This window comes from Terrapene carolina, unplaced genomic scaffold (assembly GCF_002925995.2).
Source record: "Terrapene carolina triunguis isolate 2854851 unplaced genomic scaffold, T_m_triunguis-2.0 Scaffold629, whole genome shotgun sequence".
Lineage (NCBI taxonomy): Eukaryota > Metazoa > Chordata > Testudines > Emydidae > Terrapene > Terrapene triunguis.
The window spans coordinates 14,392,060-14,408,391 of NW_020664980.1; the positions used below are offsets into that span (position 1 = coordinate 14,392,060).

At 48.6% G+C, this 16,332-nt stretch overlaps 1 protein-coding gene across 1 annotated transcript in view; it reads right to left on the minus strand.

Annotated features, from left to right (window-relative positions):
• FAT2 (FAT atypical cadherin 2) overlaps positions 1 to 16,332 on the minus strand; it is a 62,793-nt gene that overhangs the window by 30,366 nt on the left and 16,095 nt on the right. The window contains exons 3-9 of the mRNA XM_024217055.1: positions 15,092 to 15,153; positions 13,122 to 13,433; positions 12,154 to 12,364; positions 8,855 to 8,994; positions 6,760 to 7,035; positions 6,118 to 6,328; positions 248 to 4,300 (exon numbers count right to left, since the gene is read on the minus strand). Of these exons, the coding sequence (XP_024072823.1) occupies positions 248 to 4,300; positions 6,118 to 6,328; positions 6,760 to 7,035; positions 8,855 to 8,994; positions 12,154 to 12,364; positions 13,122 to 13,433; positions 15,092 to 15,153 (5,265 nt within the window). The remainder of the gene's footprint in view (positions 1 to 247; positions 4,301 to 6,117; positions 6,329 to 6,759; positions 7,036 to 8,854; positions 8,995 to 12,153; positions 12,365 to 13,121; positions 13,434 to 15,091; positions 15,154 to 16,332) is intronic.

Consider the following 16,332-nt stretch of genomic DNA (forward strand, 5'->3'; position numbering starts at 1 on the left):
TGTGTGTGTGTGTGTGTGTGTGTGTGTGTGTGTGTGTGTGTGTGTGTATCAGAGCCTCCATGAGAAACAAAATATTATGACTCACTCTGAGATCGCTGCAACACCCCTGTTGGAAAGCACTTAATACGATGCATGCAATAAGTATTGCAATGGGACCGTTTGCAGACTAAAGGTAGCAGAATCGGGCCCTAAGATTATATGCTAATTATTCTTGCCAGCTCAAGAGTTAAAATTAATAGCAGCTCACCAGTTATGTAACATGTGACGCGTCTGTTCTGCTCTGAGATATCAGCATCTGTGGTTCTGAGCGTGGCAATGATCTGCCCGGGATCAGCGTTCTCAGTCACCGAACCTTTGTAGACCTCTGAGGTGAACTGTGGAGCATTATCGTTTTCGTCGGAGATGGTGACCTCCACCAAAGTTTGGGAAGACAGCTGGACTTTCCTGCCATGGTCTGTGGCTACCACATAAAAACGGTAGGTCTCCTGAGCTTCACAATCCAGCTCTTTCAGTGTCGTGATCCACCCACTCTCACCATCAATGGTGAAGAGTCCTCTGATGTTGCCAGGTTCTGCTTCCAGGCTGTAGGTCACCTGCCCGTCGCTCCCTGTGTCCTGGTCATTAGCGGTAACTTGAATTACTGTGGTTCCTGATGGCATGTTCTCCGTGACAAAAGCCTGATAGGGATCCGCCTCAAAAAATGGTTTATTATCATTGACATCTTTCACTTGGATACTTACGGAGACCAACGAGACCAGCTCGGTCCCCTGGTGTGAGCAGTGAGCCATGACATCAATCTGGTACCATTTGGTCTTCTCATGATCCACGGCCTTCTTGACTTTCAAAGCCCCCGTTTGCTTGTCCAGCGTGAATACCTCATCCTTATTGCTTTCAGCGGTGGTTCCCTTCACCAGGCTGTATATGATGGGCTCCTCTGCCACAGCTTTCACTGACCCTATTTCTGAACCTTCTGGAAGGTCCTCAGATGCTGAGAACGTATACAGTGGCTCAGAAAACCTTGGCAAGGACACTTCTCTGGGGACAATCTGAAGATTCACGGGGACAAGAGAGTTCCAGTGAGGGGGTCGGCTGTCTTCAGCTTTGACTTTAAAGTTAAATGCTCTATTTTCTAATCCAATGAGGCTCTCTTTGACTTTAACAACCCCAGTGGCAGCACTGATCTCAACAAGATCCTCCGCAATGCCTTCCACTGAATCAACGGAGTAGGTGACGTCTGCATTCCCACCTTCATCAGCATCATAAGCTAGGATCTGAATGACTGGGGAGCCTTTGCTTACATTGGACTGAATGGACAAGGTGTACTCAGAGGCTTTGAACTGAGGCGGGTTGTCATTCTCGTCTGTAAGGATTATCTTGACTGTGCAGAAAGCCACCTTCCCGCCCCCATCCTTTGCCATGACTTTAATAGCAATGACTCGCTCAGTGGAATTTTCCCGGTCCAGCTTCTGCAGCGTGGCAATGTGGCCTTTATTGTCGATGGAGAACTTCTCGTGGGCAAGTTTGTTTATGATAGTATAATCTATAGTGCCATATGGGCCATCGTCTGGGTCAATAGCCAGAAGCTCAATCACCTTGGTTCCTACCTCGGCATTTTCAGCCAGCTCTGCTTCATACACATTTTGCCAAAAAGATGGGTTGTATTTATTTGCATTGGTGGTATTGATGTACACGGGCACAGTGGTCTTGAAAACCCCATCGGAAGCAGAGACCTTGAGGTTGTAAGATGACTCAAGGTTCTTTCTACAGCGGTTGAGCATGGAAATTATTCCAGAAGTGCTGTTGATGGCAAAATGTCTTTTGTCATTGCCTGAGAGTATTACATACTCCAGTCTGGTGATGTCTCCACTGTCAGGGTCCAGGGCCTGGACCTTTATCACAGTGTGGCCACAGGTGGCCATTTCACTCACCTTGGCTTCATACTGAGGTTGGCTGAACTCAGGGGGGTTGTCATTTATGTCTGCCACGTCAATGATTACCAGGGCTTCGCTGCTAAGTGGGGGCATTCCGTGATCTGTAGCTCTTACTTTCATGAGAAACTGGTGGTTTGTTTCATGATCCAGCACATGGGCCGTTGTGATTTCTCCTGTGTTAGGGTCAATATCAAAGGACTTGGTAGCATCTGAACTGTCATCCAAGATCTGATAGGAAATTACTTTGTTTCGTCCTGAATCCTTATCAGAAGCAAAGAGCTGGACAACGAGGGTCTGAGCTGGCAAGCCTTCTGAGACAGATGCTGTGTAAAGCATCTGAGAAAATACAGGTGGGTTATCGTTAATATCCTCCACCTCCACTTCCACCGTGGCTTCCGAAAAGGACCCCAACGCTGTGTCCGTGGCTCTCACCGTAAATGTATGTTTTGTCTCTGATTCATAGTCCAACTGCCCAGTGACAGTAAGGACACCGGTCTTGAAATCCGTGTTGAACAGTTTAAGGGACTCTTCTTCCATGATGTTGTAGATGAGTCGCAGGCCTTCAGGACTACGAGCCTGCGTGTGGAGAATAGGTGTGTACAGGGGGATATTTTCCGGCACTTTCACAGTATAATAAAGGCTTTGGAACAAAGGATTGGATTTGTTCCTCACAGTGATTAAAACCTCTTCTTCGGCATGCAAGGGAGGCTCGCCACCATCTCTAGCGATAACTTTAAGGGTGTATTTATTTAAAGCATGATAATCGAGGGGTTTCTTGAGCGAGATGTCCCCCAAGTAGGGGTCAATCCAGAAGTACTCATAGAACTCTGCTAATGAATAAGTAATGGCTCCATTGTCTCCTATGTCTCTGTCAGTGGCAGATACCTGAAAAAGGACATCGCCCGGTTCCGTACCATCCTGAACTGATGTGTAATATGGCACGTTCTCAAACTGTGGTGGATTGTCATTGACATCTTCCACGTAAACCTTGACTGTAGCCTGAGACACCCTGGGTGGGTTTCTACAGTCCTTTACTTCCACAGCAACCTCATACGTGTCCTGTGTTTCACGGTCAAACTCCAGACGCTTGGTCTGCAGCACTCCTGACGCCTGGATCATTTTGAACCTCTCTGTGCCGTTTAAGAGGGAATAAAAGAGTGGCTCATTTAGCTGATTCCCCCTGACTCCAAGAACAATCAGAGTCTCTTGATCTGTAGAATTCTCCAGCACTGTTGCTGTATACCAGTCCTGATCAAATTTTAAGGCAGTAACTTGGGCTTCGATTAAATTTATCCTGACCAGAGCTGTACTCTTATACAAGCCATCACCAGCTCTGACTGTGAGCTCACGATAACTTCCCAGGAGGGTAGCATTAAGCACGGAGATGAGACCTGTGAGTGGGTGAATGCAGAAAGCATTGTCAAGGTTGCCTTCCGCTATGCTATAAGTCACCTCCGAATCTGCGTCTTCTGCTTGCACTGCCAAAAGCTCCATGCCTGGGTGGGCAGGCAGCAAGACAGAAAGTTCATAAGTGTCATTTAAAAATACTGGAGGAGAGTCATTCACATCTTTGACGTGGACTATGACCTTGGCAGGCGTGGATGCAAATAAACAGGGATTGCCCCTGTCACGGACATGTATGCTGAAGTAGAAAACTGGGATGAGCTCATAATCGATGTTGGCACGAGTGGTAAGTGTTCCCATGCTCGGATCTATATTAAAATATTTCAGTGCCTCCTGTTCTAAAATTTCATAGACCAGCAAGGCATTCGAATCTTGGTCAGCATCTGTTGCATGTGCTACCAGTGGGGCATTGTTTCCATCCATAACCATGCTTTGCGATGGAGCATTCTCGCTGATCCAGCCGACGAAGGAAGGCTTAACAAAGGCAGGTGCATTGTCGTTCTCATCCATGACGTAGATAAGCACTGTTACGTCCGTAAATGCTCCTCCCATGTTGGTGCCTCGGACTTTCAGCTGGTAAGATGAGACCTGCTCAAAATCTAAGTTCTTCTGAGTGGAAATAAGGCCTGATTGATAATTCATAGAGAATACACCATCCCCATTTCCTTCTTTTATTTCATAGCTGACAGGTGACACACTTGTGGCTGAAACCAGGATAAGAGGAGAGCCTGGAGCAATAGATTCGCTGATCTCTGCGATGTATTCCACCTCTGGAAATCTAGGAGGGGTGCTGTCGGAGGGTTTAATGTGAATGTGGACAGCAGTGGAGTCCTTAAGTTGGGGGAACCCTTGATCTTCTGCCTTTACAATGAGTGTTAACCGCTCTTGCTTGGACTGATCAAGTTTCTGGGCAACTGTAATAATTCCAGACAGCGAGTCAATGCTGAAGAACCCTTCGCTGTTACCTGAAATAAAAGAAATGGCAAAATCAAGAGATGACTCCACTCTTTGGCTGTGTTCTCTTGGGTTGTTTCCAGGGACATTCCTGGTATGATATCAAATGACTTGTGCTAACCACTGTCTGTTTCTTTCATTGGGAAATAACAATCTATATTAATTTATAGGCTGGTCCAGGGGTGCTGGAACAATTTGTATAGTGGGGGTCTGAGAGCCATATATAAACCCCATATATAATGGAAACCACTTCAAGCCAGAGGGTGCAGTAGCACCCCCTGCACCTCTAGTTCCAGCACCTATAGGCTGGTCTTCCTCTAAACATAATGATCCTGCTGTAAACTATAGGCAAACTTGTAAATTAAGGATTATTAGAAAAATTATTCTTTAACTCCAGTGAATTTAATGCTGGTGAAATGTGCACTTGAAGTTTTCTATTTTTGTATTGAACAGGTACAGCGTGGGCTGTGCCATATCCCCCCAACCCTACCCTGCCATTACTATTATTATTATAATATGTGTTTTTCAGTAGAACCTATGAGCTCCAGTCATGGCCCAGGATCCTAATGTGCTAGGCGCTGTACAAACACAGAACGAAAAGGCAGGCCCTACCCAAAATGCTGACAATCTAAGCAGCCAGTGTGGCACATCCTTACGTGTTTGGGTTGTACTGTTAGAGTGATAAAATACATGACCATTGCAGTCTGTGGGCACCTTTGAACTGGAGGGACCATCACTAGGAGTTGAAAAGAGGTACTTCAGTTTCTATAGCAATTAATTCCTTGGCGCCTCTACAGAGACAGCCAACAAGAAAGGTGGTGATAAGTCTGGGGATCATTAGCGGCTGGACAGAGACCATCCACTTATTTCACATAGGCCATCAAACAGTAGTCTGGAGGCTGCTGCAGCTGGTCCCAGTGTTTCAATCACTAACGTCTTAGGTTAGTCTTGAACTAGTGACCGAGGGGTGAAATGATCTTCTCTAAGAAAGTATGTTAATATTCTGTAACATGACAGAGGAATGAACCATTTCTAAATGTGCATCCATGTACTGCTCCCATTTCCAACACAGGTGGGGGATAGATATAGTTGTTAGAAAGGGCGTAATGTGCTGTGATTGTCTAGCAGGTGATGGCCCTTTTTAAGGTATCCAGGAATCTGGAGCTCGTTCAACTCTGCTGACCCTGTGCCGTCAGGCTGTACGTCAGTTAGAGACGTTAAATGTGCCCTGGAAGAATGTTCATGCAGCAGCTAGGCTCTGGTGGCTTGAAGATATGAGGCGATAGGGAACAATGTGAGTTTGTGCTGAACTGAAGTCAGAGCCGGGGGACTGGGCACAAGGAAGAAATGCCAGGAGGTCTTATTCCTAGCAAGCCTTCTCCTGCAGTTCACCAACAGTGCTGATTTTCCAGGCACTTTCTCCATTTTTTTAGGTGCTGCCTGTCTCCTTCTACCAGAACCCAGAGAGGAATGAGATTGGATGACCAACCACAACTGTATAGGGTTCCTAATGATACTTTCTACACCGGGTGAGGCTGAGTCTGTGCACATCAGGAGAGGTCAACAGGTCTGTTTCTACAAGGGGGGATGCAAAAGCAACTTCCCAATTAAAGAAGCTCAACCTGGCTCCTGCTGCCTCAGCCAGGGAGATAGCTCTGTTTCAGCTCTGCAGATCACAAGAGCTCAGCAGTGGTAATATTGAGGGTACATAGAAACGGGACCAGCCACCGAATGGTGGATCCCATTAATTGGACAAGATTGCGCCAATGTCTGGACCAATGTGGCACGCATGTTCTTTGCTAACACTGCCCTGCCTCATGTCCCTCACCTGCCTGAAGAGAGTAGCGGATTTCAGCATTAGCTCCTTGGTCCTGATCCAGGGCTCTGACTTGTACAACCTCTGTGCCTACTGCCGCGGAGTCCAGTGCCTCTGCTTCGTAGTGGACGCTGGCGAACTGGGGAGGGTGAATGTTGCAGTTCTCCACGTGGATGACAACCCTGGCAAAGTTCCGTTTGATGGGGACTTCCTGGTCCCTCACCTGAATGGCAGAGAGGAAGACCAGGTTAAGATTATGCTCAGTGAGGGGAGGGCCACTACTGGGCAATGCTTCTCAGTTATTCTTCCAAATGCTCCTCAAGATTGAGATGTTTTGATTGTAATCACCCTGTATTATGGGTAGTCCTCAGCAGGGACTGAAACTATGCCCTTAAGAGCCAAAGCACAGCCCTCTACCAATTGAGTTGAAGGAGTAACTTTGTTAGCTGGCAGCAGCAATAGGCTCTTAACCTCGATGTGGATCAGCCATTCGCATGTTTATCTGGTGTGTTACATGGAGAAAGCGAAAGGCCCGCCTTTCCCTCCCCTCTAAAAACGTTGGCCCCAGTTTAAACTTCTCAAGTCACCCAGCCATATTTCTGATGGACAAACCATGCTCCAGCCCAGCGGTCTGATGCTTTTGCTCTAACATACCATCACGGTTAAGATGTGCTGCAGCACGGATTGAGAACTGAGCCCCTCTGCAGTCACGATGGCGCCGCTGCTCGGATCCAACTGGAAAAGCCGCGCGCTTCTGGGATCCACGCTGCCATGGAGGGTGTAGATCAAACCCTTCCCTTTGTCCTCATCTGTTGCACTGACCCGAAGGATTTCTGTCCCAGGGGGCGTGTCCTCCGGAATCGTCAGCTCATAATGGCTCTCCCGGAACTGGGGGCGGTGCTGGTTAATGTCAATCACATGGATGTAGGCCTGCAAAGGAAGTAGTATGTTATGCAGGGGAATCCTGTTTTGGGGGCCAATCCTATTTACTAATCAAAGGGTTGCAGGAAAAATTAAAGACACAGCCTGACCGGTAAAGATTGTGTAGTACAGTTAGGCATGTAACTCTTGTGCCTCGGTTTGCTGAATGCCGCACCTTTAAATCCCTTAGGACTCTGCAGAGCTTAGCAGCCATTTTGTGCTCATTTCAGTGCAGGCTGTCCAAGGAGAAGCACACTGTGCTCTTTTCATTGAGACTTTCTCTTTGCTCACTGTAGTTTTGCCGATCTCTCAATCTAAAACGCCATTTAGACTGAAAGTGCCTGCTGTTTGCCCTGAAAACGTTAATGCAGCTACTGGTTTTGGCTTTGCTGGCTAATGTCATGCTGCTCCTCGTTAATTTTCACATTGGGAAACTGAGGGAGTGGGAATGGTGGGTGAGAGGCACTTGTACATATCAGGAGCAGCGTGAAAATATGGCTGCACAAACAAGTGTTGCAGTTCACACTTATTTAAAAAAAAAAAATCCCCTTGCATATTTTATGGCAAAGCCTGCAAACTGCAAACCCTATTTCTGCCTGGGAGGTTGGCTGGTTCCCTCCATTGTCCAATACCCCTGGATCCCTCCTTTCCCCTCCCCATTACACCCCCACCTCTGCACCATTTGACCACATCTTACCTAGCCCGCTGTAATGATTTGCTTCCCTTTAACAAAATCAAACATGCCGCGGTGTTTTGCAACAGCAAGTTCGCTGACATCCAGCAGTGCCCACCAGGGCCAAATAAACCGATGGTCAGATTGTGGGAGGCCGGAAATGGGCATCAGCCAAGGTGGTGTTTGTTTTTTATTTGGAATGATAGTTTGTGACATTGAAGATAGCAGGTGGTCACCAGTGAATTTCGGTGGAATGGCAGTCTCTGCCTATCTAACATCCTTGCTAACCTCCCCCTACAAACCACCCCAGTGAATTTCCCACCACGAGTTACCACAAGGAGCACTGATGGGTCAGTCAAGGTTAGAACCCCATTGGAAAATGCTTGTTGAATTTTGACTTTTCCTTGTCTCTGCCGGGTAATGGTCCGAGAGCAAGCAATCCCTCTCAGGGTGGAGCATCCTCAACCCACACAGGTGGAGAGGGGCTGTGCCTTTGGATACAGAATTGAGGAAGGGGTAGAGCAGAGAGCCCCGGCCTCCTCCTTTCTGTTCCCCAGCATTCTCTCCACATCACCAGTCTGAGGCTAGTCCCCTTTGTGCTGAGAACGAGAGAGGTCGCTGCAGTGCCAAACGGGGAAGAAATGGGAATAACATTCGAATGGGTGCATCCCCCCTAAATCGGTCACTGCTGCCCTTTCGGTTCTCAGGGCCTTGTGTCTCCACTGTGTACACGTACTGATCCTCCAATGCTACGTGTCCTCTCTGCCGTCTCACTCTCGCTCCTCCAACGGGAAGAGCTGAGCAAAGAACCCGGATAAAAGGATTGAACAGCCTCCTTCTTACTCATCCCTCCCAACTCCCTTCTTTCACTGAGGTTGATTTCCTGTGGGACTCTTCTGCTTCTACTCTTACGATATAAAAGACTAAGGGATTGAGCGCAAGAGTTTAAATTAGAGTGTCCAGTCCTTAGGGCCCAGGCCTCACCTTCCTACATCTCTGGCAATATATAAACCCTGAGCCCGGGGAGTGTAAGAGGGATTTATAGCCCAGCCCAAATGGGCACAATGCAATGAGACTTGCATTGCTAGGTCCCGATACAAAGCCCGTTGAAGCCAATGGAAAGATTAGCGACTTTAACAGCCTTCAGGAAGTTACCTGGGTCCTGATGAAACTCGACCCATCAGTGACTTCTACTGTAAGGTTATAGCTTGGCTTCTTCTTTGCATCTAGGGCTCTCGCAATGACCAGGCTGCCTGCGCTCTTCTCAATATCAAAGTCCATGTCGTCATCACCACCTGGGATGGGAAGAGAAATAAAACGGAGGTGGGGCGGGGGGAAGCAATATCAAACTGTAAGAGAAGAGAAGAATTTTGCTCCAAGGAAGCTGGGGTGTGTGTGAATTAAAGCTTGGCAGCTGGCAGGTGTTCGAAATGTCCCACCACCAGGACATGGAGGGAAGTATGTAGGTAGGACAGGATCGAGGTTCCACGGGGAGGATGACTCAGTGAAAGCCCTTTTCTTGTTGTTTGGTATAAAATCTAAAAGGCCTGATCGGAGGCAGAGGGAACACTGGGGCATCTCCAGCTGAAGAGAAGGACTAGGAAGGTGACCCAGGGCTAGAATTGTCAGGGGAGACAGAATGAGCTGGCTTCATATCGGGCGGGAATTTCCCTCTCTTTACCCCCGTCCCAGTCCCAGAGGGAAGCCATCAGTTCCACGGATTGCCTCTAGCCCTCACTGTAATAACTGCAAGAACTGGGTGGGGGAAGGCAGAGCTGCTAAGTCTCCCAGATTGGCTAGAGACTCCCAAGTCTGGGCACCCGTCACTGGGCACCATCGCTTAGTTCTTGCCCTCATTGGGAGAGCAGGGGAGTGGTTTGGAGGAAGGAGCTATAGGCCGCATCTCTATGGTAAGAGCCCTGGATGGAAGCATTAGGGATCTAAACCATACAGACCCCTACGAGCCCTCGAGAATGGTAACCATGAAGATCTGGCCTTGAGGACCATAAACCTCAGCTCACTCACCGCCACCAAGATGGCTAGACGAGGACTGGTAGTGAATTGAATGGTATTATTCTATTCAGCTCTAGCTGTACTTCTGTGGCCATGGGCGGTTTGGGGGCTACACTCTAGGCAGGGTTTCTATGGTCAGGACATCCCATTGTGGGTGAGCAGTGGGAAATTTGAGGGACAAAGAGGGGAACCAGAAAGGAGATGGAGATGGGAGAAACTAGGCCAGAGGGGTGGCCAGGGGAAACGCTAGCTGTGAAATAGGGAGCTGAACAGAAAAAAAGGGAAATCTCAGATGGGAGACAGAGGGGAAGAAGAGTGATTTTATGCAAATAATGCCATGGATATTCAAATTTGAAAATTAGGGTATTACCTCATTTGCATCAGATCTCCAGATTTCTAGAGCTACAGGCTTATCACCTATGGGAAAGGGGGTGACTTTGCACAAGGGAAAGCTGCAGTGGATTTCAAGCTCAAGGGTTGCACTGACAGTAAGTTAGTGGTGTCCTTCCCTGTCATGGCAGGGAGCCGGCAAGCTCTCGGAGAAGCCCAACGCTGAACAGCTGCAGAAGCAGACGGCGCTCCCAGTGTGAGCCAAGACCGTTTCCTTCAGCCCAGATGGCCGCGTAGCACTTGAGGAACTCAGCGGAAGAGTCATTCCTCATGCTATTGCTAGGCAGCCCAAGGATGACAGCTTCTTCATTGTGTCTCACACTCTATTTGCTTGTTATTTACATATGACAAGCAAAATGCCATTGGAATAATCGGGTTTACAGACTGTTAGAGGCTGTTTGGGTTATTTATCGTGTGCCCCAACACCCCTGCCAGACAGCAGCCAGATTCCCCGACATTCTGAATCAGGCTTATTTTCCTATGAGCATCCAATGGTGCCGCTATCAGAGCATGTAGGAAAATCCTGATTGATACAGTGCGAGAGAGACGAAAGAAGCCGAGGCTGAGGAAAAGACACGTGGATTCCCTTCCACCAGCATAAGAGATCAGTACTCTAACCTCACTTCCGTGGGGAAATGGGGCCAGAGGAGAGGAGAAAACCAGGTAAGTAAAGACTCCAAAATTGAAGAGGAAAGAAGATGCTCACAGCCCCCCAAGGAAAATGTGAAATCTCTCCCCTCTCTTTAGCTGCTACCCCCTTGAGGGCGGCTCAGTCTGGGCTCCCACCCTCTCAACTGTCAAACCCTGCTTCCAGTGAGAAAAACCCTGATATCGGTGAAAGGCTAGTCTCAAATTATGCACCAAGGCTGCCTGATTTCTGCAGCATCAGCAGGGCCGCATTCTGCTGCAAATCACAACGTCACCAGCCGCGTAAAATAAATGAAACAGTACGGATTCAGATGCATGGTGAGGCAGCACTTCGGATGCATTAACAACTGCCTTTTCTGAATTTAGTGGTCAGCATGCAGGAGGTCAGAAAAGGCCTGAACTATAAGGGAAGATAAACGCTATGATTAAATTCAGAGTAAATATCCTTGGGGCTAGAAAATCCAGGCAAGTGGTAATAAAGCAAGAGAAACGTTGCATTGGGATTGTCAGCGCTACACAATGTCGACTCCCATTGTTCATTGTATTTGTACTTCGTTATCCTTGCCCAAATGCACTAGAGGAGGGAGAAGGATTTACTCACACACTTGAAGCTCTGCCTGCGAAGGACAATTCCTGCAGACTGGACCCCAACGGGGACTAGGATAATAGGAACATGACATAGTCCCAAGATAGTATTAGGCGCATACTGAGCACTGAACAGCAAGATGGTTCTGAACCACTATCTCTGCCCTGTGCGATCCATGGACAAATTCACCCCAACGTCACAGTCTGCTTCCCACAAAGTTGTCCCAGAGGGGAGTCCTAAAAAGGAGAACCGTCATGGGTAAGCACCTCCGTCAGAAGTAAGGGAAAGACACCCCGTCTATATTGAACCTGATCTGATGGAAATCATAGGCTATTTAAGAGCAGAGGAGGAAGAGGAGGCGGAGGATTCCAAAAGGAATTGTTTTCCAGAGAAATCATACAGTGCCCTGAGCAAAGCAAGCATGGTAACCGGGTCAGCCAATCAGAACGCCCAAAAAGTAATTTACCAGGCTGCAGGGCCATGATTGCCACATATTTCCCATGAGCCATGTGAGTCTGTCTCATCCTCGGCATCTTCCAGAGCAGGAGATTTCATTAGAGATGGGCAAGGGCCAGAAATGTCACTGTAAAATAGGATGGGTAGTTGTTCTTGGGCACCAACTCTTTTAGTGGGGCGGCTATGTTTACTGTGTAGTCAGCCTGAATGCCAGTCAATGCATACATGGAGGCTTCTCCTATAATCTTAAGTAAACAGCTTTGTTAGCTCAGGGCATGTATGTGCTGAATGCCAAGGGAACTGGGGCAAAATTCTTCCAGCTCGTAGACACCACAGCACTCGTTTCCCACTGGGACCTCACCTGTGATGTTAAACCAGAGCTGGCTGGGTCCGATCTCGACGCTGATCACGCCCACCATGTGGTTCACGGGGTCCGTTTCCATCACAGCAAAGTTAAAATGGGGCTCGTCGAAAGCTAGCGGCTCTGAGGAAGGGCCTGGGCTAGAGACCCAACTGATGTGAAGCCGCACGCTGGAGGAAAGTGGGGGGTTGCCCCCGTCTGTCGCCTTGACCTGCCAATGAATACACAGGCTGGGTTTCAGAGAGAAGTGCTGGTTTAGCAATCTCGCACACTAATCAGGTTGGGCTGCAGTTCTCAGGGCCCGGCTCTGCATGATACTTCCCTGCAGTTTCTCTTTGAGTTTTAAGCCTGAACGCACCCATAAACCACAAAGCAAACCTCACTCATATGGGCAAAGTTTCACCTGCTTTCACAGTGACATCATGCAAACCAAATTCTTGTTGGTCACGAAGCAAACCCCTATACCTTCCCAGGCTCACTCCAAATCAGACCCTTGCTTGTGTCAGAGCAGAGAGGGACCTGGGCCTGGATCCAAAGGCCCCTGAAGTTGGCAGAAGTTTGAACCTGAATTGAAACTTTGTGAGTTGGGTCCAGCTCCTCTCTGCAATGGATCTGAACCAGAACCCCAAATCTAAACACCTCTAAAACTATGGGAAAGCTCAGACTCAGATCCAAGCCCAGCTGAGATCATGTGGAACATGATATTCTCCCTGGAAGAATGTGGTGTATTCCACCTCAGACTTCCCTCCATTTTTCATACCTCCATCTCACTTTCGCTGGTTCTCTTTGTCCCTCCATCTGTGTCCATCTCCCCCTCCTCACTCTCTCTCTCTCTTCCATGTGTCCCTCTCATCTTATCCATCTTTTCTCTCCTCTCATTTTCTCCCTCCCTCCTACTTCTGTTTCCCTCTCCTCTTTCCCCCTACCCTTCTCCCTTCATGTGCATTCTCTCTCTGTGCCTGTCTCACCGTTAGTATGTTGTATTCCGAGGCAGGGAAAGCCTTTCTGGAAAGCACCATGCCTGTTGCAGGGTTGATGGTGAATATCCCCTCATCATACTCCTCCATGCTATAGGTGACCTGTCCATTCTGCCCCACGTCACGGTCTGAGGCAATCAGCCTGCAGACCGGCAGTGGAGCCTCGGAAGCAGCTCTCTCTTGGAGTTGAACCATGAAGAGTTTGTGGGGGAAGCTGGGAGGATTGTCATTGGCATCCAGGACCTGGATCACGACCCTGGCGGTGGACTTCAGGGTTGGATCTCCGTTGTCCGAAACAGCAACCTGCAAGCAAACCAGGGAACTAGGTGAAGGAGCATCTTGTCATGACCCAGGGCACAACAGCCAACTCTCATCATGAAGGGCAGTTGTGAAAATATACGGTGTTTGTTGTGTGTAAGTGTATTTGTCCACCAACACGATCTGAATGTCACTTCCCTTGCCTGGATGAAATTTCAAACCTATCCAACTGCATGTGACCAAGTTGTTCTCTGGGGTCTGCAGTTTGCAGAAGTTGTGTAAGTCACACAACGTGGTATTGTCTAGGGCTGGTCCACATAAGAGGAGACGCATTTACTACAACTACACCTTGTGCTGAAGGGTTAGAGAGTCAAACAGATGTGGTTAAATCCGGTCCTAATCTTGCTACACAAATATATACATTCTTCCAGGGTTCTGGATGCATGAACAGGCAGTCATGACCTCCCCATGGTACATGTGAGCTCTGTGCCAAAAGTCATTAAAAAGGTGACTTAACCTAGACTGAGCAGACCTGTGATCTTTGTGTGACAAGTTATTGATAATGTTTTGTATACAGGGACTGTAACAAATGGGATGGAGGTTATGTGTCTTTGTTTAGGATTTGGCCATTTTTACTGATGTGTTTGTGAAACTCTTGGAGGGTGGGAGAAAAGGAACACAAAGGTCCTGAAACTGCAGCATAAGTAGTGTGCTGAAATATCTCCCAAATGATCATGGAATCCACAGAAATATAGAAAAGGGGCAGGAAAATTCCCCCTCATCTGGAACTATAGAGTATTTAGAAACAAGGAAGATGCTGACCAATGTACTGACGTAACTGAGCACTGGCACTGGAGACAAGAGCTTCTGAGTTCTCATACTGACTCACCCCGAGTCTTGGGGCAAGTCACTTAACCTCTCTGTGCCTCGGTTTATCCCTCTATAAAATGGGTATAATCAGATCTCTTGGGGATGCTGTGACACTGAAAAGGTATGTGTGTGTAGAGTGTTCTAAAACATTATTGTTAGGGAGGAGGGGGCTGGTTCCTCAAGGCAACGGGGGATTCCTTCAGCTTTATGGGAATCACCCGACTATAGGGGAATCTCCTAGTGATGTAAAGGCAGCATAGGTTGCTCCATACCCACCCTTGCTTTCCTTTCTGCATAGGCAATCCTGGGCTGGTGGAATGGCCCATAGAGTTGCTGTGCCTTCTCTAACTTGTACTGGGGGTTAGTTTGGCCGCAGCTGTGTTCCAGGACTGGGGAGGCCCCCTTCCCTTCCCTCCAATCCAACGGCAGCCAGCGTGAGGTCAGTGCTGCTGAGGACTGGGCCCAGATAATGTCGTACACCAAGACAAATAAGGGTGAATTTCTCTGGCTTGGCCTCTTACAAATGAATCGTTGTCTGTGTTGTTAGCGGTTAGAATTGTAATTCCCACCCTTCGTTCCCCATGGTTTGGCAACAGGCCTCATGTTTCTCTGCTCTTCCGTTAGGAAATCTTGAGGCACTTTTCAAAAACATTGTGCAGCTGGCACTTGGGGCAACACGGGAAAAAAGAGCAGAACATTTAATTATCTCCCAGCGCTTGGGAGCTGATGGTATGAGCCTCTTTCTCTGTGCGCCGACTTGCAAGGCAATGTTCTTTGAGGACTTGAAACACTTGTAGGTAAATCAAGCTAATTACAGCTTCGTCATTACCCACCTCTAGGATATGTTCAGCCTTGTGTTCTCGATCCAGCTGCCGAGAAGTGGTGGAAATCAGACCTGCCAAGAGAGACATAATCTTTGAGTTCCAAGCCTCATAGGAGGGATGGCACAAATCGCTCTTCCAACTCGCCAGCCAGAGCCACAGATTCCAATGCCGACGTTACCCCTTAAGTAAATGGATAGAAAAAAGCAAGAGGACTGTGGGAAGAGAACATTTCCTGGCTTCAAACTAGCAAACTTCCCATTCTTGCGAGTAGAAGTGGTTTTACAACGTGGAAATGTTGCCTCCTGTTTCTCCATTTTAAACACTGGTCTCTAAATGTTACAGTATTTTGGGCAAAAGTTTGAAGTTCCTTTTTATGGAGGGGAAGAATCTCTCTCCCAGCCAGCAGCTGGAAGCTGACGCTAGATAAATCCAGGCTATGAGGTACACATTTTTAACAGTGACAGTAATTAGCCGTTGGATCAGCTTTCCAAGGGATATGGTGGATTCTCCATCATTTGAAGTCTTTAGCTCTAGAGTCGATGGCTTTCTGAAAAATATGCTCTAGCGTGAGCTTGTTGCAGGGATTAGTGGGTGAAATTCTCTGGCCTGCGTTATGCAGGAGGTCAAACCAGGCAGGGCCGGCTCCAGGCACCAGCCCACCAAGCATGTGCTTGGGGCGGCACCTGGAGGGGGGTGGCGCGGTGCGGCGCTCCGGCCTGAGAGCGGGGCCGTGACTGGGCTCGCCGCCCTCCCCGCGGTGCTCCGGCCACCGGGGAGAGCGGAGCCGCGGCGGGCTCGCCGCCCTCCCCCCGGCGCTCCGGCCGGTTGGGGAGAGCGGGTCCGCGGCCGGGCTTGGCGCCCTCCCCTGCCGCGCTCCCCGCGGGGGGTGGGGTGGGGCAGGCGGCGGGAGGCTTTTTTGCCTGGGGCGGCAAAAAAACCAGAGCCAGCCCTGAAACCAGGTGATCATAATGGTCCCTCCTGGCCTTTAAATCGATGAATTTCACAAGTAGCTAACCGAGGAGGGCTGGATCCTGATGGTGACTCCTCTCCTGTCTTAACAATGATCCTGTTCAGACGGGCTGCCAGCTCTGCACTGTTTTCAAAACCAGCTTTTCCAGCTGATGGAAATTTTATATATAATGCATGACTTGCTGACAATGAACAGCCTCCTGCCTGTGTCAGCCCTGTGTCTGCCACGGCCAGCAGTCACTGCTTGATTTATTATGTATTCGTTATGGGTCAAATCCTGA